This window comes from Podarcis filfolensis, assembly GCF_964270895.1.
Source record: "Podarcis filfolensis genome assembly, chromosome: 16".
NCBI lineage: Eukaryota > Metazoa > Chordata > Lepidosauria > Squamata > Lacertidae > Podarcis > Podarcis filfolensis.
Window position 1 is genome coordinate 4,758,476 of NC_139620.1, and position 21,837 is coordinate 4,780,312.

The 21,837-nt window shown below is 48.0% G+C and overlaps 1 protein-coding gene across 2 annotated transcripts; it reads right to left on the reverse strand.

Annotated features, from left to right (window-relative positions):
• Nucleotides 1-4,620: 4,620 nt before the first annotated feature.
• Nucleotides 4,621-17,306, reverse strand: CIART (circadian associated repressor of transcription). 2 transcript variants are annotated; one of them, XM_083591308.1, is made up of 6 exons: nt 17,227-17,306; nt 10,833-11,412; nt 9,703-9,778; nt 7,048-7,126; nt 6,346-6,475; nt 4,621-5,417 (listed from the first exon to the last, which is right to left on the reverse strand). In XM_083591308.1, the coding sequence occupies exons 2-6, from the start codon at nt 11,400-11,402 to the stop codon at nt 4,842-4,844; spliced, it is 1,431 nt and encodes a 476-aa protein (XP_083447434.1). In that variant the 5' UTR covers nt 11,403-11,412; nt 17,227-17,306; the 3' UTR covers nt 4,621-4,841. The 2 variants fall into 2 exon arrangements, with proteins under 2 accessions (XP_083447434.1, XP_083447433.1); XM_083591307.1 differs by lacking the exon at nt 17,227-17,306 and adding an exon at nt 14,850-14,870.
• Between the last annotated feature and the right edge of the window lie 4,531 nt (nt 17,307-21,837).

Genomic DNA, 21,837 nt, shown 5'->3' on the forward strand with positions numbered 1-21,837 from the left:
TTCAGCAAATTCTTACCCTTTTTCATTTATCTTAACTCTATATCATAGCATATTATAACTCAATATTTTCGTCCATTTATCAGTTCATTTTTTACATATTCTTGTTAACTTTTGTTGCTAATTACCACTTATTGCCAATCCAAACATAGATTTAACATTCATTAATTTTACAATATTTCTGAAGATATACTTTAAATTTCTTCCAGTCTTCCTCCACCGCCTCTTCTCCCTGGTCTCGGATTCTGCCAGTCATTTCCGCCAATTCCATATAGTCCATCAGCTTCATCTGCCACTCTTCCAGGGTGGGTAGCTCTTGTGTCTTCCAGTACTTTGCGATGAGTATTCTTGCTGCTGTTGTTGCGTACATAAAGAAAGTTCTATCCTTCTTTGGTACCAATTGGCCGACTATGCCCAAGAGAAAGGCCTCTGGCAGGGCCCGGGACCTCTAAACTATATATCAGGCAAGCAGCTTCACTGGACTTTTTGGTGTATGCTCAAAACATTTTTGTTTAGGCAGGCCTCCCAGACACGTAAAATGTGGAGGTAAGTTTTAATCAGCTTTTAGTTTATTGCTGATTTTATCTTTTGAATGTTTTAAAGAGTTGGTTTTACTGATAATGTTTTATTCTCTTTGTAAACCGCTTTGAGGATTTTTATTTTTAAACAATCAAGAAGTGCATCAAGTTTATGAAATAAATGAATGAAAGAAAACTCATTTAAATGCAATTCACCACCACTACCAAGACACATATTTTGGGATGCAATTTTGCCTGAAAAGGCACCATTTTGCATAGCAATATCCTGTAATATAATGCATTTTGTGTACATTCTTATCACAAATCTAGGAATTTGTAAGTGCAACAGGATATTCTGTGGGGGCGTTTTGTACGCATTACTGGGCTTGCAAAATTCAGAAGCGTGCAGATTTCAAAGGACAGCCGAGTTTCAGTTCTCCGCTTGTTCCCGAAACATCTAATTAGGGTGGTTTGCTTTGAAATGCAAGCTGAATCCAATTTCTCCCCCACCCCAAAGGTGGAACAAAATTCCCAGGGAAGCGCCCTTTGCAATGCGCCCAACCCAGGTAAGGGGCAGAATTCAAGTCTCAGAGGACAGGACGTCATACAGAGTGGCAGGAAGCAGACTCCTCTGATTGGATACTCTGGGTTTATGGGTGCCTGTCCTCTCAATTCTGCCCCACTGTGATTGGTCCAGGCTCCTATTGACCCACGGCATGCACAATCCTCCCCCCGCCCCCTCGCTACCACGGAGAATGAGAGATCAGCAGCCATAGCAGGGAAGCCCAAGTTGGTCACTTCCAAGGCCATTTTTAAACTCGCCACACCTAACCAGCTGGGGGAGCCTGGGATTCTCCTGCAAAGCTTGGAGGCTAATGTACCCCTTTCCGCAGGGGTCAAGTTCACTGCATGTACAGTGTTAAAGGAAAATGTTATGAAAATGATGTATAGATGGTACTTAACCCCTGTAAAACTAGCAAAGATTTACCACAAGAGTGATAATCTATGTTGGAAATGTAAAGAAAAAGAAGGTACCTTTTACCATATGTGGTGGACTTGCCCCAAGGTGAAAGACTTCTGGGAGAAGATTTATAATGAATTGAAAAAAATGTTGAAATATACATTTATTAAGAAACCAGAGGCCTTTCTACTTGGAATAATAGGTTTGGAATTGCCCAAGAAAGATGTTAGATTGTTTTTGTATGTCACAACTGCAGCTAGAGTTTTGTTGGCCAAAAACTGGAAATCACAAGAAATACCAACAGTGGAGGAATGGCAGAGGAAGATGATGGATTTTTCGGAGCTAGCCGACCTGACCGGAAGAGTCCGCGACCAGAAGGAGGAGGAGTATCAGGAGGAATGGAAGAAATTAAAGACTATTTAGTTAAATATGTTAAAATAACTTAAATAGAAACACTTGCGGGTATCAGATTGGCCTAGGATTTAAATATGTGATGTCATAGAATACTATGGATAAAAGTTAAAATGAAAATAAAGAAAGATGTTAATGGACTAGGTAAATTTTATGTGAACTCAGTTTTGGAAAACTGTTACAATGATTTATATGGAAACTCAGCCAGGGGGATTTGAGGAAGTCACTTAACAATGATAACACAAGTGGAATTTTTACAGTCAAGATATATGTTTGTTTGCTTGTCTTTTTTTTTCTTTTTGATGTCTTCTTTTTATGTTTGTGGATATGTTTGTTATAAATTTGGAAAACAAAAAAAAGGAAAAAAATGTACACCTTTCCGCAGCAGCAGCACCACAGGTGAGCACCTTTGCACACCAGGTGCATCCCAAGAGACAGGTGGGGAGAAGCCTGCCTTTGCATCCAGAGACGTGCAGCTTTTTGGAGCCTTATCTACAAAAGAACCACCTTTTTCCCTTGGGGAGGAGAGGAACCCACATTGCCATGGCACCCGCCTGCTCAACTAACCTGCTCCACTAATTGTCCTCCCTAGACCTGGGAAAAAACATAAGCAGGTAACACACTAATTACAAAAAGGCTAGTCAGTGTGTGAAATATTTTGAGGTTGTGTTTGAGGGACACGGGTGGCGCTGTGGTCTAAACCACAGAGCCTAGGGCTTGCCGATCGGAAGGTCGGCGGTTCGAATCCCCGCGACAGGGTGAGCTCCCGTTGCTCGGTCCGTGCTCCTGCCAACCTAGCAGTTTGAAAGCACGTCAAAATGCAAGTAGATAAATAGGTACCGCTCCAGCGGGAAGGTAAACGGCGTTTCCGTGCGCTGCTCTGTTTCGCCAGAAGCGGCTTAGTCATGCTGGCCACATGACCCAGAAGCTGTCTGCGGACAAACGCCGGCTCTCTCAGCCAGTAAAGCGAGATGAGCACCGCAACCCCAGTCATCCGCGACTAGACTTAACGGTCAGGGGTCCCTTTACCTTTCTGGCATTCCTCCCACCCTGCACCTACACCTGTGGTTTGTATAAATACAATGGTTTTTGTTGGGGGGGGGGAGCTAGAATGTCCAGCCAGTGGTGTCCAAACTTTTTTCAGAGGGCCAGATTTGATGAAGTGAAGGGCCGTGAGGGCTGACCAAAGATATTAACCTTTTTTTAGGATTGAAGCTGTTGACCTTTTTTATGATTTTACCCCAAAGTTGTTGTTGTTTTTTTTTTAGGATTTTACCCCAGGCAATAAAACTGTCACAGGGGCCGGATTAAACTGACTGCCTCCGGAAACAGACTTTGGACATGCCTGGTCCCTGGTCCAGACCAATTCTTTTGTTGCATAAATAGCTTAAACTGGCTCTGTTAAGTATCTGCTTTGTTATGTAAGCTTGGGAGCAAAGTGTTGCCACAGAAACTAACTAGCTGGAGATCTTTCTGGAAGCCGAGAAGAGAGCACGTGTGTGTTTGGGAAACAACAGTAAGCCAGGCAGTTTTGCAACTGGGGCGGACACGGACACACACACCGCAGGACTTTTGTCTTGAGGGAGAATCCAAATTCCACACCCCGCCTCCATCCCCTTCCTAAAATGCGTTTTAAAAACTAGAGCACAGGTTAGTGCAGGTTGCAGAATGCTGCAGCGTAATTGCTGACAGGAGTGGGGCCTCCTCAGCATCCAACATCTCTGCTCGGAAATCAGTGGTCAAACCATTGTTAAAATGGTTGGATTTAGCTAAAGTGGCAAAGTTGTTTAATCACGAGAAAAGTCATTGTCAACTTTTACCAAAGATTGGAAACTCCTTATAGACTTTTTGCATGAAAAAAACTTATATCTGGGGGTTTGGGGAAAGAAGAAAATATTGGTTCATAGAAAGAGGAACTGTTAGGTGTTATTTTGGATGTTTTGAATAATTTTCTCCATATAGCTAACAAGAGAACTGGAAGTTTCCTTCCCTCTTTTCCTTTGTTTCCTCCTCCCCCCTCTGCTTTTCATCCTTCTCCCCCCCCCCCTTTTGATTTGTGTTTTTATTTAAGATTACCTTTTTTCTCTTTAAATAAAAATATATTGGATATTCCATCTTAACGTTTCTATTAAAGGTAAAGGCAAAGGGACCCCTGACTATTAGGTCCAGTCGTGGCCGACTCTGGGGTTGCGGCACTCATCTCGCTTTATTGGCCGAGGGAGCCGGCGTACAGCTTCCGGGTCATGTGGCCAGCATGACTAAGCCGCTTCTGGCGAACCAGAGCAGCGCACGGAAACGCCGTTTACCTTCCCGCTGGAGCGGTACCTATTTATCTACTTGCACTTTGACGTGTTTTCGAACTACTAGGTTGGCAGGAGCAGGGACTGAGCAACGGGAGCTCACCCCGTCGTGGGGATTCGAACTGCCGACCTTCTGATCTGCAAGCCCTCGGCTCTTTGGTTTAACCCACAGCGCCACCTGTGTCCCTGAACGTTTCTATGATTTTCCTTCAAATCTGAATAAAATATATTGGTGGGGATAAGAAATCTGCACTGGTTGCAGATTTGCTACTGAGCCAAGTTCAAGTTGTTGTTGTTTTTTTCTTTTATTCCAAGGAAACCTAGTTGCTCTGAACACTCAGGAAAAGCATGTTTTTTTTTGAATAAGTAGGTTTGCAGGTGATGCACAAACAGTGCAGGTCAAGAGAGAGAAAGCAACACACATAACAAAATCTCATTTGGCAACCATTTGCGGTGCCTTTTATTGAAACCAAACATGTGCCACTCCTGTCCTGGCGAACGGGAACCAGGCTATGGCGTTGCCCCTCCGACACACATGAAATGCTTTTAAGTTAAAAAAGAAAAGGCAGAACATTTGTAAAAAGGGAAGGGGAGAATGGGATGGAGAAATAAAATAAAATTCACACATTTTGGGAGATGCCTGCCAGGCGGGCATCAGGAATCGCAGTGGTAGGCGGGTCTTCCGTCGCTGGTCGCCATGTGGCCCTCGCCCGATGTAGGCAAGTGGGGCAGAGACCGAGAGAAGCCGCTATGGGGCCCTTGCCCAAGGCAGCTGCCCGCCGCCATTGCGCCTGGAAGGCTCTGACACCGAGGGGGCTCCCTTGGGCCCGGGTTCAGCCTGTCGGTGTGGCGGCAGCTCATGGAGAGATGGGCGGGCGTTGAGGAGGTGGGGCGGCCATAGGGGTTGTTCTGGAGGAAGACGACGAGCCCGTAGGCAGTGCAGTTCGGTGCCAGCAGGGTCTGCCCAAAGACGGAACTGGCCCGGCCCACATCCGCGTTCCCCAAGGGGGGCGTCGAAATGGGCGAGGTGTGAATCCACGTCAAGTTCATGGCGGGCCAGTCGCCGCCCAGGAAGCGAGGAGACTCCCCCAGTGGAGCGGTGGTTTTGTCACCGGGGGAAACCAGGTCCCCGAGGTGCGTCTGGTGGAGTTCCTCCGTGGGGGGGCTTTGCGCTGGGCCCTGGCCGGACGGCAGCCGGGTTTCGGGGAGGTTCTCCTCCATGGATGACTGCTACACAAGAGGAAAAACAACATGGCGTCAGAGGTTGAGAGGCACAAGACTGAGAATCTAAGTAGAGCTTGTTGGATCAGGCCAAGATCAAGCCTTTTTATGTAAATACCTGCAATTTTTTATCAATTTTAGAGTACTAAAATCCAATATAAACCACATTTTATTATTATTATTATTATAATAATAATAATAATAATAATAATAATAGGAAGAAGAAGAAGAAGAAGAAGAAGAAGAAGAAGGTATTTATACCCTGCCCATCTGGCTGTGTTTCCCCAGCCATTACTAAAATCCAATATAAACCACATTTTATAATTAATAATAATAATATTAATAATAATTTATTATTTATACCCCACCCATCTGGCCGTCTTTCCCCAGCCACTCTGGGCGGCTTCCAACAAAATATTAAAAATACAACAAAACGTCACACATTAAAAACTTCCCGAAACAGGTCTGCCTTCAGTCTTTATCAATCTCAGATTGCAATTCAAATATATATCAATCATAAAGCCAATTATACATTTTGTGTGGCCTCCCGCGTGCTAGATTTCAAAGTGAGATGATTTTATTTCACTCTGCTTCCGAAATTTTAATTAATCCAATTACATTCAGTCTTGATCTTAATCCCTTATTAACAACTACAGAGTTTTTGACTTCCATTTGTATTAACACATTTTATTTCAGCAAGAGGAGTTCTGTATCCCATATATTAATGTCTGTGCAGTTGAGGGAGTTGGGTATGTTTAGTCTGGAGAAGAAGAACACGTAAAAGGTTGTTCCAGGGAAGATGGAGCAAGCCTGTTTCTGCTGCTCCAGAACCTAAGACCTGAACCAATGGATTCAAGATAGTGGCTGATTATTTTTCCTCAACCCAGCTCAAAAGAAATACAGGAAAGAGGAAGGAGAAGAGTCTGCTGTATCTCACCTCGGCTGTATCGCACGAATCCTGCGTTGCGGCCACACCGCAGTCAGCGCACGCATTCCTCACGGCGATGTGAGGGAACCAGAGTTTCAGCATCCTCTCGACCTGCAGCAGAGTGCCCAGGTAACGCTCCCTGGAAAGGGAAAAAGGAGAACAAGTTCGTAAACACCTGGGTCAGGCAGCCAGAAGCTCTGAAGAGCAGCTGTCATGTCACACAGTTGGCAACAATGGGTAAATCAGGATTTTCCAAACTTGGGTCTCTAGCTGTTTCTGGACTACAATTCCCATCATCCTTGACCTGCTAGCCAGGGATGATGGGAGCTGTAGTCCATAAACAGCTGGAGACCCAAGTTTGGGAAACTCTTGAGAAAGATGGATCAAGAGCGTGACTCAGCGTCAGGCGAATCCCACACTTCCTCATTGAATCGGTCCATTGTTTCATACCATGAGGACTAGAACCTTGCTATTATTTTTAGGGGAATTGCATGGCATGGAGGAAGTGGGCAGAGGAGTGTTTTCCTCCCTTTCTCGTAAGACTAGAACTCTTGGCGATTCAACAAATTCAATGATTGGGGGGGAAAAGCACTTCTCCACAAAGAGCGTAAACTATGACTACGGAAGTCCCTCCCTTTTAAAGGTTAAATCAGCCTTTAAATGCCTAACCGGAGGGGATTCCTTCCTCTCCCTTTGCAGCAAGGTTCTTACCCCATTTCTGGTTTCTGGAGAACGCCAATGATGCGCTGGATGCGGTCCATGGCTACGCTCTGCTGGAAACTGCTTAGCCCTGGAAAAATCAAAGATAGAGAGAAAGAGAGATTAGTCTACCTTTCTTGGGCATTCAAAGTCTCTCTCCTGATCAATAAAGGTTCACAGAGGCAGAGACAGGAAGCATCATGTTAAAGCAAGCATCCGGGGGACTCACCCACTGCACCCCCCATCAAAAAACTGTCCCCTTACAGACCCCGAAATTTACCATCTGAGGAATGGGAGCAGGCAGTGCATGAGTTGGAAGATATCCCAGCCCCTGCCATGCCGGAATTCTTATTATTACTATTATTCTTTATTAATTTTGCATATTGCAGCCCAGAACAGAAATGAGAACACAAAATATGCAACGGAAGAAGAACAAACCAATACTGCCCCCCTCCCACAAATTCATTTAAAAGGCTATTGTTCAGCCCAAAGTCTGGTTATAAAAAGGTAAAGGGACCCCTGACCATTAGGTCCAGTCATGGCTGACTCTGGGGTTACGGCGCTCATCTCGCTTTCCTGGCCGAGGGAGCCAGTGTATAGCTTCCGGGTCATGTGGCCAGCATGACTAAGCCGCTTCTGGTGAACCAGAGCAGCGCACGGAAACGCCATTTACCTTCCCGCCAGAGTGGTACCTATTTATCTACTTGCACTTTGACGTGCTTTCGAACTGCTAGGTTGGCAGGAGCAGGGACCGAGCAACGGGAGCTCACCGCATCACGGGGATTCGAACAGCCGACCTTCTGATCGGCAAGTCCTAGGCTCTGTGGTTTAACCCACAGCGCCAGAGGAACGTTTTTGCCAGGCACCTAAAGATACGCAATGAAGGCCCCTGCAATGTGGAAATGTTGCATCTGCTCAGCTGGCAACACCTGCTGAGAGGCCACTGGGAGCTATCTGCCTCAAGACAAGAGTCAGATCCTCGGGCCTACCTAGCTGAGTGTTGTTGGCACTGACCAGAAGCAACTCCCCAGGGTCTCGCCACAAAATAACAGCATGGTTCTAGTCCTCATGAAGGCAGGGCTGGTTGAATTGGGAACAGAGGACGCTGCCTCCTGCCGAGTCGGACTCTAGGTGTGATGCTCTCCCACTGACCTACAGCTCTTTCCTTAAACATAAAGCAAGTTTCTAGTCCTCATGGTTCAGATTTAAGATAGGAAGCTGTATTATACAGAAGCTTTGCTCAACTACCTTAATACTGCCTGCACAGACTGGCAGCAGCTTTCCCAAGGCTGCAGTCTGGGGACATTCCCAGCCAGGGGTGTGAATTTAGACTAGCTAGTACACACACTTCCATCAGGCAGCTGTAGCTGCATCCTCAGAGCTGAAGGGCGGATTTCCAAGCCAGGCAAAAATGCTACAGGACAGGGGAGAAAGCCCAGGGCTGGGAGGGTGCCATGGCCTCGGGGAGCGTCCCGAGGGCCAGAAACAGAAGCTCTGAGGGCCGCACACCTGGATTCACCTCCGCAACGAAAACCAGGTTGCAAAACTTTTCGGCGTAACTTCCCTCAGGGGAATGACAATGGCTAAATCCTTACTTTTTTTCTTTACACCCCACCCCTCAAAAAAGACCTTTCCTCTTATCCTCCTCTGACACTCTGCACTTCTCCTATTCTTCCCTTGCAGAGAAACAGGGAAAGCGTTTGCGAACCCTGCTCACCTCTCTTGCAATAGCACTGGCAAAACTGTGAGACCCCCAAAAGCCCTGGAGGGCTGCTGCCAGTCAGTGTAGATGGCACTAGCTAGATGGTGCGGCGGCCTGACTCTTGGTGAGACAGCTTCCTGTGCCCTTTGGAGCTTTTAAGGCAGCAAACTGAAGAACAGAACTGAGAATCTTCCAGGGCGGCCTTGCAAAAAGATTCCCTTTCATCCCCCAAACGGGATCGTAGAACTCTACAAGTTTTCTGTGGGTGGCTCCAAGTCCAGCCAACAGGAAGGAAGAGCTTACAGCACATGTCACTAAACTGATGCTACCTTTTTAATTATTTTATAGGATTTACAGAACCAACGCACTGCAGGGGTTGGACTAGAGGACTTTTGGGGGATCCCAACTCTAGAATTCTATGACGGGGGGGGGACCCCTCAAAGTGGTCTACAATTTTTTTTAAAAGGTTAACAACAATCTAAGGCAGCTGTTCTCAACCCGTGGGTGCCCAGATGTTTTTGGACTACAACTCCCATCATCCCTGAGCTCTGGCCTTGTTAGCTAGGGGTGATGGGAGTTGTAGTTCAACAGCATCTGGGGACCCACAGGTTGACAAAGGCTGAATTCTAAGGCTTTCAAAAAGTTAAAACGACATTGACTAAAACCAGATTAGAAGGAGTCTCAACGTACTGCATGTCAGGATCTAGGCTTGTCTAAACAAAAACGTTTTCAGCAGGCACCGAAAAGAGTGCAGTGAAAGTGCCGGCCTGATATTCAAGTGGCAGGGAGTTCCAAAGTGGAGACGATTCATTGTACACCTCACATTTGAAGCCTTGCCCCACACCTGGCTGGCGACCACACAAACACAAACAGATGCTCAAATCCGAACCAACAGAAGAGGGGCGGGGAAGGGGAAGCTGAATTTCCTCAACAACTCAAAACATCCAGCTGCCAGACTTTCTTACCTCGGTCGAAGCGGCCCATCTTCAGCCGGTTGAGAAGCTCCACCAACGGATGAATGAAGCCCTGGAGTTCCAAGCACTGTGGAAAACGGGGGGAGAAAAGGAGAGAAGTGTCAGCAGGCTGAACCAGGCAGGAACCTGTAATTCAGGGACCAACCCGGTGCATTGTAGGGGTTGGAATAGATGACCCCTGGGTGTCCCTTCACACTCTGCAAATCCACAATTCTAAGAAATGCAAAGTAATGGGTCCTCTACAACGTGCACAAATTGAGGAAAATGAGAATGGTTTCTCCTTTCTTTACATGACATATACGGCACTAACTAATTTTTAAAGTTGATTTTTAAATTGATTTTACTACCAAGCACGTTCATTCTCATTTATTTTTTATAACTAAGCACCTCCTCTTAGTTACGGAGACAGGAAAATTGCACCTAGGACGCTCAACCCCGTAAGCACGACAAATCCTGATCACGATGCCCTCTCTCGCTGTTATGATATCGCTTGGCATCGCCAATGGCTGGGCAATACAGCCGTACCTTGGAAGTTGAGCAGAATCAGTTCTGGAACTCCATCCGACTTCCAAAATGTTCGGAAACCGAAGCGCGGCTTCTGATCAGCTGCAGGAAGCTCCTGCAGCCAATCGGAAGCCGCGTTGGACATTTGGCTCCCAAAAGAACGTTCAAAAACCGGAACATTCACTTCCGGGTTTTGATCGTTCGGAAGCCAAGGCGTTTGAGATCCAAGAAACGAATTTATCTGTCTTCCAACATTGTGATACACAGTGGTACCTCGGGTTAAGTACTTGATTCGTTCCGGAGGTCCGTACTTAACCTGAAACTGTTCTTAACCTGAAGCACCACTTTAGCTAAAGGGGCCTCCTGCTGCTGCCACTCCGCCGGAGCCCGATTTCTGTTCTCATCCTGAAGCAAAGTTCTTAACCTGAAGCACTATTTCTGGGTTAGCGGAGTCTGTAACCTGAAGCGTATGTAACCTGAGGTACCACTGTATCACCTAGCATCACCTATCACTGTATCACCTAGCATCACCTATGCGCTCCCCGCCCATCCTGGGGACTAGAAGCTTGCATTTTGATTTTGTGAATCGACTGACTCCGCCATCTTTGGCCACTGACCTTCTGTGCAAAGATATGGTCTCTCTCGGTCCAGCAAGGAGAGCGTACGTCCTCGCGGTCCGCCACATGGTTCCTCTGCCTCTTTACTCCACGGAGAGGCGGCTGCGCTGCGTATGGGTGGGGCTGGACGCCCCCATTCTGGCACCTGCCGCTCTCTGCCCGTCTCCGGCCAGCGGGATTCCTCCGCAGGCCGCCGTCCGTATCCACCAAGCGGCTATAGTACGCCTCGTCGAGGGCCGCCGGGTGATGGCAGCAAGGTCCCGTAGGCCGCAGTCTGGCCGCAGCCAGCAAGCCAAGCGGCTTCCTCGTCCGGCAATTGCGCTCCCGGCAAGGCAGGCTTGGAGTAGTCCGCCCCAGCGGTTGCGGGGAGAAAAGGAAAGGCTGCCGGCCTGGGTAGGCACTGCTACGGTGCTTCAGGGGCCCCGACTCCTTCTCCGCGTCGCTCCCGCCATCCGAGAAGACGTCAAAGTCGGCGCTGCGGTCGTCGTCGTCCTCGCTCGTGGCGCTTTCGACGGAGTACACAGACTCTCCGGAAGAGACGCTCTTTGAGGAAGAATCCATGGCTGCCATTGAGATATATCTGCGGCAAAGGAAAGACATGGGAAAAGTTAACCAGCGCAGCTTGCGGACAGGCAGTTAAGAAAACATTTAGCACTGTTAGTAACAACAATAACCGATTTTTTACATGGCACTTTTGGAACTCGCTGCCTGTTGACATCAGGCAAATGCTCTTTTTGGAGCCTGCTAAAAACCTTTTTATGTTTAGACGAGCCTCTGTACAGGCAGGTGGAATGCTAAGGCATGTTCCAGTCTGTTTTTTTAGTTTATTTATTCCCAGTTTTATTTATTTTGCCCATTTATTAAATGCGTAAACCGCCCTTCCTCTGAAGAGCTCAGGGTGGCTCACAGCACAAAAACACAAAATAAAAACAAAATATGCATCACAAGAACAGAACAAGCCCATTATCCCTACTCCCACAAACACCATTTAAAAGGATGTTGAATATTAATCAGCAAAGAGTTGCTTTACTGACAAGTTTTCTCCCCTTGGTAAACCACTCTGAGGTTTTTTGGATGATCAAACAGAGTAAATCTCGTGAAACAAATAAAATAAATGTTTGTTTATATCCCGCCTTTCCCCCAGAATGGGGCTCAAGAGGGCTTGCACAAATTAAAAGAACACAGATAAAGTATTAAAAAAGCTAAAAACGTAGAAAAGACAGTGGTTAAAAAGTAACTACATTCTAGTAGAATTAGAACAATATAAAAAAATTAAAATACACTTGGATTCTGCGCCCAAGTTTTAAGTAATTCCTCAAAAGACAGCCCCTCCAATCTAAACTAGTAATTACATTAGTAATTACTAATTACTTTAGTAATTTAGTCAGTGCAGGCCAGCTGACTTTATAAAATGTAAATAACCACATTAAAAAGATGGGGAAGCACTTTTTTTTAGTGGCTAAGCAGCCATTTTGCAAGCTGGATCAGGCCACCGGCCTATCCAGGCCAGCATCCTGGTCTCACAGTGGCCAAACACCCCCCCAAAAGCTGGGAAACGAGATAGACTGCCCCTGGACCTGGATGTTCCATCAGAACACCGGAAGAGCTGAATCAGTCCAGTGACTCAACTAGTCCAGCTTCCTGTTCTCACAGTGACCAACCAGATGCCCCAAGGGGAAACCTCAAACAGGACCCAAACACAGGAGTAATGCAGCGTCCATCAACCAGCATTGAAAAGCACCGCTGCCTCCAGCTGTGTTGACAGAGCACGGCCACCCTGGCTGGCAGCCATCGGTAGCCTTCACTTCCTGCATTTAATTTGTCCAATCTTCTCTGAAAACCATCCGAGCTGGCGCGCGTCGCTGCTTCCAGTAGCAGTGAGTTCCGCAGTTGAATTGCACGAAGAAGTCCTTTCTCCTATCCTCCCCGAATCTCCCAGCGTTCTGGCGTCGGGAGAGAAACTCAACCCGCTGTAGCCCTACCTCAAAGGGGTGTCGCTGCACCCTCACTTGTGGGAAGATCTTCTGCACAGCCACCCGGGCAGAGCCCACAGAGTATGGGGGGGGGGAGAGGGTGCCACGCACCTCTCCGTCCACAACCCGGTGACGCCACGACTTCTGCACGCAAGATGCCCTGCTTGAAAAGCGGAGGAAGAGATTTGCACCCGCGCCCTGTCCTCCAGGGGTTTGGATCCGCGGCGCGCTTCCTGAACAACAGCCAGCCTCGTGGCAGGCCACGCATCCCGTCAAAGTAGGTCAAGGATCGGTGCCAAGTTGGGCTCCGCCAAGGTTTCAAAGAACAGAGGGCAGCCTCCCACAGCTGCTCCTCCTGCTCAGAGTAGACCCACTGTGGTTAACCAATGTGGGTAGCTCAGCTGCCCACTAGATGGGAGGGGGGAAATGCAACTCGGAGCTTAGGCTCCAAATAAGCCCTACTCGAGAGTAGACCCACCGAAATGGACAAATTAAAGTTAGGGGTATTTGATTTCACTGGGCTTACTCCTGCGTAGAGACAACCTGGGGCGTTCCAGGGAGGTCTCCCTCCTTCCCAATGCCCCTCAGATATTTTGGGTTCTCTCCACCCGCTGGGGTCGAAGATATAAGCCTATCCGATCCGTAAAATAGACAGGTCTCTTGTGGTTTTGGATTTTGAGTGGCCTACCTAGCAGGGAGGATATGCACCTGTGAAAATGCCCTCCACCCTTGTTGCACTGAGCAGACAGAGAGATAAAGTTTACAGTCTCGGGTGGGTAAGGTTAAAACCATTGATATAAACGAAGTTTCTAGTCCTCAGGATCCTGAGCAAAGGGCTAGCTTTAAAAAGGAGCAAAGGAAGCTCACTGGGTCCACTCAGCTCAGCAGACACTGACTGGCAACAGCGCTCCAGGGTTCCAGGGAGGGAGTCTCCCAGCCAGCCCTTCCGGGAGACGCCTTCAGGACTCGAACCCAGAACCGATGATGCACGGTGCAGAGAAAGTGGGCAGAGAAACGGGTTTCTCCCTTCTCCTCTCTCGGAACACCGGAACTCGAATTCGGGACAGATAGAAAGCCCTTCTTCACTCAGTTAAACTATGGAACTCCCTCCCACAAGGGCCAGCAATTTAGGAGGAGGGGAGGGCTTCCGATGGCTCCTAGTCACAACACAGGTGGATGCTTCTAAAAGCAGTTTATGGAAACCGCAGGAGGGGAGAGAGCTGCTCTTGTGTTCAAATTCTGCTTGCGAGTTTCCCACGGGGGCGTGAGATAAGCCACTGCTATCGATTTCTCCGCCTACGGAAAGAAAGCCATTGGTCCGAGGGAACTCTGCGCACTTAATGCGGGCGTTTGGGATGGGCTAGTGACTCTGAGCACATCAGCCGGGCGCCTGGGCTTCTCTCTACGCAAGCAGACCATGTGCCCCCACCTCCTGCCTCCGATGATGCACAGCCAACAGACAAATGCAACCAGACTATCAAAGGGGCAGAGATTTTCTGCCACACACATTTGTTTTAAAAACGATCCTCCTTTTGCCTTGCTTTTCCCTGGGTACCAAAGCTGCAAATCCCATTGGCCATTTGCTTCCCGGTTCCCCATTCATGCATACAGCCCTCCCAGTAAATCAGATCCATTCATCAGCAAATCAGAAGGTGGCTTAACCCTCTGTTGCCCAAGAAGATCAGAGAAGCTCTTCTTTGTGCAGAACATAAACAGTGGAACTCGCTGCCACATGAGGCAGCGATTGCCACTAACCCTCTTTAGAAGAGGATTGGGCAAATTCATGGAGGAGGAGGGGGCTAGGGGCCACAAAATTTGATTTTACGCACACCAAAAAAGAAAGAACAGGGTGCCCTAACTCTTGCTCTCTGGAAATCTGTCTGGCTACCCTACAATATCTGGGAATATGAGGCAAGACAGGCTCCAGGAATGCTGCAACCAAGCCCAGACCTCTGTCAGGGATGCTGGAAGTTGCAAGATTCCAGCACTGAGCTGGGAAAATGATAGGTACTGGCTGACCCCCAAACCACCTTCAATTTCTTACCTATTTCTGGTGGTTGGCATGCTCATGATAAATAAGGATAAAAATCAGGTATCAGTCAAATTCCAGAAAATGAGCACAGAATTTGGAGTAAATCCTATAGGTGAGATTTACTTATCAGTAAATAAATAAGCGCACACTTTTTTTTTTTGCTGCAAAGCTGCACACTTCAGAGAAAGCCCCACTGAAGCCAGTGAGGTTTACTCCTGGGTAAAAACATGCTTGAAGTCTGCGATGCAGGGCAGTGCAAAGAGTTTCCAAAGAAGGCAAGGGGGCTTACTCCCGAGTAAGCATGCACAGGATCGGGTGCACAAGAAGGAGCCCTTTCTGCCGCTGCTACTACAACAGCTTGCGAGGGAAAAAGCTTAGCTTCCTGTTTTTCCACAGCGGCCACCAACCCCAATTGTTTCCAAAAAGCCCACAAGTGGGTCATGGAAAAGGAGTAGCTGGACTTCAGTGCTAAACTGCTCCTGAACAGAGAGGCTCTACTTAGCTGTTCTGGTTAATAACCGCTCATCAAATTATTAGACACTAACTTATCTAACCTCTCACTGCTGTTGCCACATCTTGTGGCAGTGAAGGTTAATATTATTACTTAATAATAGTAAATCAACAACACGACACCAACTGTAGAATTCATCGAACGCAAGATGCCATCCTTGTGAATGTCTCTAACAACTTCCGTGAGCTCTCTCTATTCCTGGAACTGCCCGGATCATGCCAGGAAAGTGAGAATGTGTGTGAGAAACACACAGAACCCAAACTTTCTCCCAGTTTGCAAAAATGTTATCTGTCTGGTCGCCTGGTCCTAAGCGCCACAGGCAAGCGGCTATCGATGAACTTGCAGGCTGCTATAGCTATAAAGCCAATATTTAATATATATATATATATATATATACCCACAAATAAATCTTAAAAGGTGTTTTCACAAAGCCAAATAAAGGCAAGAGTCTGTAACCATTCACAGGGATCAGGACCCATTTGGACTTATTTTTGAGCCAGCAAGCAAAGAATTTCAGCAAACAGGTCAGGATCCACCTATACTTTTAGCATCAGTGAAAGTTATCTATGCATCTGCTGACAAAACCTGCGACACTAAAGCATTAAATGACTGGCAAATTTTTAAGGTATACCAGAATATGCTCATATTATTATTAAGAAGTCTGCAGACATCAACCCAACAGAGCCTGCAAATCCTTTTCCAGGCAGGACTTAAGATTTTATGACTAGTGTTCGCAAGTTTATAGCATGCAATAAAACGTTTTATTTGCACAAGGCGTAGTAAAAAGAACAGACGCTAGTCTATCTGCACATTTATAGGGAGGGCGGCCCAAAGCTCTGCAAACGAAGTCAAATCGCATTCCTTTCTTTGAGCACAACTGCAATTATTTCAAAAAAATTACATATCTACGCTGCAAAAATTAAACAAGCCACAAATAAGTGAGTAGCTGCATAGGATCCAAGCTGGCTAGCCGTCCATTTCGACTTTACTCCCGGGTAGGTATGCAATCCTAGACCCCCGGCCAACCTGGGAATCAAAGCCCGACAGAACTCAAACCGACTTTCTTCTGACATAAATGATTGTGACGTCAGTTCAGATGTCAATTCCAATCCTAATGACCTAAAAGGGGGCGCTTTGTACATAAATTTCTCTCGATCCTCCCCAATACCGCTAATTCGAGACCTTTCGCTTCCTTCTCCGGCCCCGATTCATCCGCCGCCCCCGACCCCGATCTCTCCAATGCAGAGGTAGGAAACACGACCAGACGACCGACGAGTTCCCGAAAAGGAAAGGAACGAAGAGATAATCCGCATTCCTTCTCCTCCCACGCTACGGCTTCCCAAATCAGAAAGTGCACTCTGCACGCGCTCAGAGGCAGCTCGCCTTCGTCGCGAATGTTCCGCAGATGGAGAAAACCTGCTTCAATTCTAAAAGCATCATCTATAATATACACATACGTATTTACCCTCGTATTATAGAACAGTATATAATAAACAAGTAGCATATATATTAGTATATACAGTATATATAAAAGCAGGATTAGGGCTCTGAGCCCCTCAGCCTTCCCGTATCCCCCCACTGCACCGAAAGCTCTGAAATCAGAAAGTGCACTCTGCGTACGCCCAGAGGCAGCTCGCCTTGGTCGCGATGTTCCGCAGATGCAGAAAACCTGCTTCAATTCTAAAAGCATCTATAATATATACATAGGTATTTACACTCGTATTACAGAATAGTATATAATAAATATATAGTACATATAGTACATATATTAGTATATACAGTATATATAAAAGCAGGATCAGGGCTCTGAGCCCCTCAGCCGGCAGGATCCGGGCCGCGGCTCCGAAGCGGAGGCTCCCTCCGCAGCGATCTACTCACCAGCTCCTCTCGGCGGCTCTGAGCTCCCGGCTTCCCGGCTCAGCCTCTCCACCAAGGCGGGCGCAGGAGCCCAGGCGCGCCGGGCTCAGGGCAGGCGCCACGCGGCCACGTGCGGCGCCGCACGTGCTGCCCGGGCCCCGCCCCGCCCGCCTTTCATCCGCCCCCCGTGGAACGCCCAGCGGATACATTGTAGCGCGGCCCTCCCCCGCCTCCGCGTTCCCAGCGCCCCCATTGGCCCTCCGCGCTCCGGCTCCACCCAATCCCCCCCCCGCCCCGCGCTCCCATTGGCCAGGCCGGGAGGAGCGAGGGCGCAGGCTGCTACATGTGGCCTGCACGGGAGAGAGGGAGAGAGAGCGGAGGGCTGGCGGTGGGGTGGCCCGCCCCGTGTCTGGGGCCGGCGGCTTCCGCACGTGGCAGCGGCGTGCCAGCCGGAGTCAGGGAGGCGAGGCAAAAGCAGGCAGGGCGGGGAGGAGGAGGAGGAGCCGGGGAAGATCTCTGGGGTGGAGACCCTGACGTGATAAGAAACATATGGGGACGACGACGTGGTAAATGGATGGTCAGTGGGGCAGGGACCCAAATGTCAAAAGGAAAGGTGGGGGGTCCGAATGAGGAGGAGCCGGGGTCGCTGAAGAGCCGTTACGACTCGCTGGATTTACGTATATAAGCTAAACAAGCTATAGCTTAGCGCCCCGCTATCTTGGGAGCCCCCCCAAAATTACAGTGGTACCTCAAGTTACAGACGCTTCAGGTTACAGACTCCGCTAACCCAGAAATAGTACCTCGGCTTAAGAACTTTGCTTCAGGATGAGAACAGAAATCGTGCTCCAGCAGCAGCAGGAGGCCCCATTAGCTAAAGTGGTACCTCAGGTTAAGAACGGACCTCCGGAACCAATTAAGTACTTGACCCGAGGTACCACTGTAAAGGCGGAAAACCCCCTGGATGTACATTTCTAAAATATAAGATAAAAAACAAAATAAAACCTGCATACAGTTTGAGCTTAATGCAGTCGTACCTCGGGTTACAGCCGCTTCGGGTTGCATTTTTTCGGGTTGCGAACCGCAGAAACCTGGAAGTACCGCAGAAACGCAGAAGCACCAAATCGCAACCCGCTCGTGCGCAGACGCAGGTTGCGAATGCTGCAGGTTGCAAACGAGCATCCCGCACGGATCATGTTCGCAACCCGAGCGTCCACTGTAATTGTTTCGCCATTAATACACTTCTTCTTAATTGTTTTTCACTATTAATATACTTCTACTTAGTTGTATTTTAGTTCAACCATTACTTTGATAAAATACATATTTTGATATGTGCAAATGGCTTTAGATACCCATTAGGTCCATAATTAGGGACGGGGGTGACGCTGTGGGTTAAACCACAGAGCCTAGGACTTGCCGATCAGAAGGTCGGCGGTTCAAATCCCCGCGACGGGGTGAGCTCCCATTGCTCGGTCCCTGCTCCTGCCAACCTAGCAGTTTGAAAGTATGCCGGTGCGAGTAGATAAATAGGTACCACTCTGGCAGGAAGGTAAGCGGCGTTTCTGTTCGCTGCTCTGGTTCGCTAGAAGCGGCTTAGTCATGCTGGCCACATGACCCGGAAGCTGTACGCCAGCTCCCTTGGCCAATTAAGTGAGATGGGTGCCACACCCCCAGAGTAGGTCACGACTGGACCTAAGGGTCAGGGGTTCCTTTACCTTTACCTTTTATTAATGTACTTCTTAATTGTATTTCAGTTCAACCATTACTTGGATAAAATACATATTTTGTTATGTGCAAATGGCTTTAGATACCCATTAGGTCCATAAATTACCATAATAGCATATATTCAACACACAAAAAAGTGACAATTTGTTGTTGACAAAGGACAGCTGGACATATAAAGGGCCCCATTACTTTCAGGAGCTGAGGGCCTCATCAAACCTAAATCTGGCCCTGGGTGCGAGTGAAGGGATGATCAGTGGGGCAGAGACCCAAATGCCGTAAAGACTGGTCAGTAGGGAAAGCCGGTGGGTGCGTTAAGAATCTGTGGGGCCTGACTAGCACAGTTGGTTAGACTATGAGTAGGCCAAGAGAGAACAGGATTCTCATTAGGGAAGGGCGGAAATGGGGCAGGAATGTTAACGTAAGAACCCCACTAGGTCAGATTGTGGGGCCCAGCATTTTGCAATGGTGAGCTGGATGTTCCCAGGAAGCCAGGAGTGCAAATGGGTCAGGAATCAGAGGCAGCCCCCCTCTCTTGTTCATCCCCCCAGCAGCTAATATTCAGGGGTAGACTAGCCCTGTATATGGAGGTTCCACCCTTCACCATCAGGTGGAGAGATTTCCCCTGTGTGAATTTGCCTAATCCCCTTTCATCTAAAAGAGGGGCAGGGAGGCAGCGCTACATCATGTGGCCAGGTCCGGATTTAGGTTGGATGAGGCCCTAAGCTACTGAACGGGACGCGGGTAGCGCTGTGGGTTAAACCACAGAGCCTAGGGCTTGCCGATCGGAAGGTCGGCGGTTCGAATCCCCGCGATGGGGTGAGCTCCCGTTGCTCGGTACCAGCTCCTGTCAACCTAGCAGTTTGAAAGCACGTCAAAGTGCAAGTAGATAAATAGGTACCGCTCCGGCGGGAAGGTAAACGGCGTTTCCGTGCACTGCTCTGGTTCGCCAGAAGCGGCGTAGTCCTGCTGGCCACATGACCCGGAAGCTGTACGCCAGCTCCCTCGGCCAATAAAGCGAGATGATTGCTGTAACCCCAGAGTCAGCCGCAACTGGACCTAATGGTCAGGGGTCCCTTTACCCTTTACCTTTAAGCTACTGAAGGTAATGGGGCCCTTTATATGTCCAGCTGTCCTTTGTCAACAACAAATTGTCACTGTTTTTGTGTGTTGAATATAGGCTATATGGTGATTTATGGACCCATTACTTACATCATAGGAGCCTACACAACACAAAACACTGTTGCTGTATGTAGGTTTTATTTTATTTGTTTTTTATCTTATAGTTTGGAAATGTACATCCAGGTTTTTTTCCTTTAATTTTTTTTGGGGCCCCCAAGGGAGTGGGGCCCTAAGATATAGCTTGTTTAGCTTATACGTAAATCCGGCATTGCTTGTGGCAACGAAACTCCTTGGAAAAAATAATAATAATGTAATAGGTGAAGAAAAAACAAACACACTCCTTGTCTTTTGTCGGCCCTGAACGTAAGGACCACCCCGCTTCCGGAACCTTTAATTATCACTGTCCTTGTTTTGAAAAGTCCCTTCGTCAGAAATGAAATTGCCGGCTGCGTCAGGAAAGGTATGCACCGGAATTATTTCTAGTCTGCTTATTAAAATGTTCTTGCATTGCCAAGCAAAGAACACAGCGTTGAATAAATAAGAAAAATGGGTGGCAGTTTTAAGCAAGAGGCGGTGATGTTGCATTATGAGACAGGCTAGGGCTGGATCGCTTCTGCAAAACAGGAACTTTTCGAAAACTACTTCCCTGCTTTGATGGCTGCAGAAGGGAATTACCATATTTTTTGTTCTATAAAACGCACCAGACCATAAAACGCACCTAGTTTTTGGAGGAGGAAAATAAGAAAAAAAATATTCTGAACCCCAGAAGCCAGAACAGCAAGAGGGATCACTGCGCAACGAAAGCAGCGATCCCTCTTGCTGTTCCTGGCTTCTGGGATAGCTGCGCAGCCTGCATTCGCTCCATAAGACGCACACACATTTCCCCTTACTTTTTAGGAGGGAAAAAGTGAGTCTTATAGAGCAAAAAATACGGTAGCTAAATTGGGAGCTCCCAGACCACTGAGGTCCATCTAGCTCAGGCATAGGCAAACTCCGGCCCTCCAGATGTTCGGGACTACAATTCCCATCATCCCTGACCACTGGTCCTGTTAGCGAGGGGTGATGGGAATTGTAGTCCCAACATCTGGAGGGCCGGAGTTTGCCTATGCCTGATCTAGCTCATTACTGTGACTGACAAGGGCTCTCCAGGGTTTCAGAAATGGGGGGCATTCCCAGCCCTTAAGATGCTACCGGAAAATGACCTTGAGACTTACGTGCATATTCACCAGTGATTTATTGGTGGTGCCAGCAATAAATTATTATTTTTTATTTAAAAAATGGAACCCCCATGAACAGGGGCAGTCTATCTCCATTTTTTGCTCATCATCATTTTTTATCATTGCTGATGTGGCCTTCGATGAAGCTCCTCCAGATTTCCCTAAGGACCTTTGAAAGCCATTGCCACATCCTGTGGGAGTTCCACAGGTGAACCTCGCATTGCATAGAAAACCAGATCTTGCGTAAAGAACTTCTCCTGCCGGTGGAAAACCAAAGGGCGGCTCTGTGGCCTCATGACCCACTTCTGGGACTTCCTGGAAACATTGCTGGCTGCTGTGGGGTGCTGCCCCAGATGGCCCAGATGACTTTGATGCAGGAGAGCTCCCACTCTGTTGTTCCTGCAATTCCTGCTCCCCTGCCTCGCTGCCCCATAGCCAAGCTCTGGTTCCACCTCTCAGCTCCTCCCCACTGATCCAAGCAGGTCAGGATGTTCCAACAGTCTTGACATAGTAAAGCTCTTCCAGCAAAAGCGAGTCACTTTGCTGTTACGCCTTAGTTTGGAACAAAAGGAGC

Excerpts from the sequence above, each read along its gene's own strand:
- CIART (XM_083591307.1), bottom strand. The coding sequence starts at position 14,869 with ATGCCAACCACCAGAAATAG. Across the intron at positions 7,127-9,702 it reads GATGGGCCGCTTCGACCGAG|GGCTAAGCAGTTTCCAGCAG; the intron begins GTAAGAAAGTCT and ends TGATTTTTCCAG. Across the intron at positions 5,418-6,345 it reads ATTCGTGCGATACAGCCGAG|CAGTCATCCATGGAGGAGAA; the intron begins GTGAGATACAGC and ends CCTCTTGTGTAG.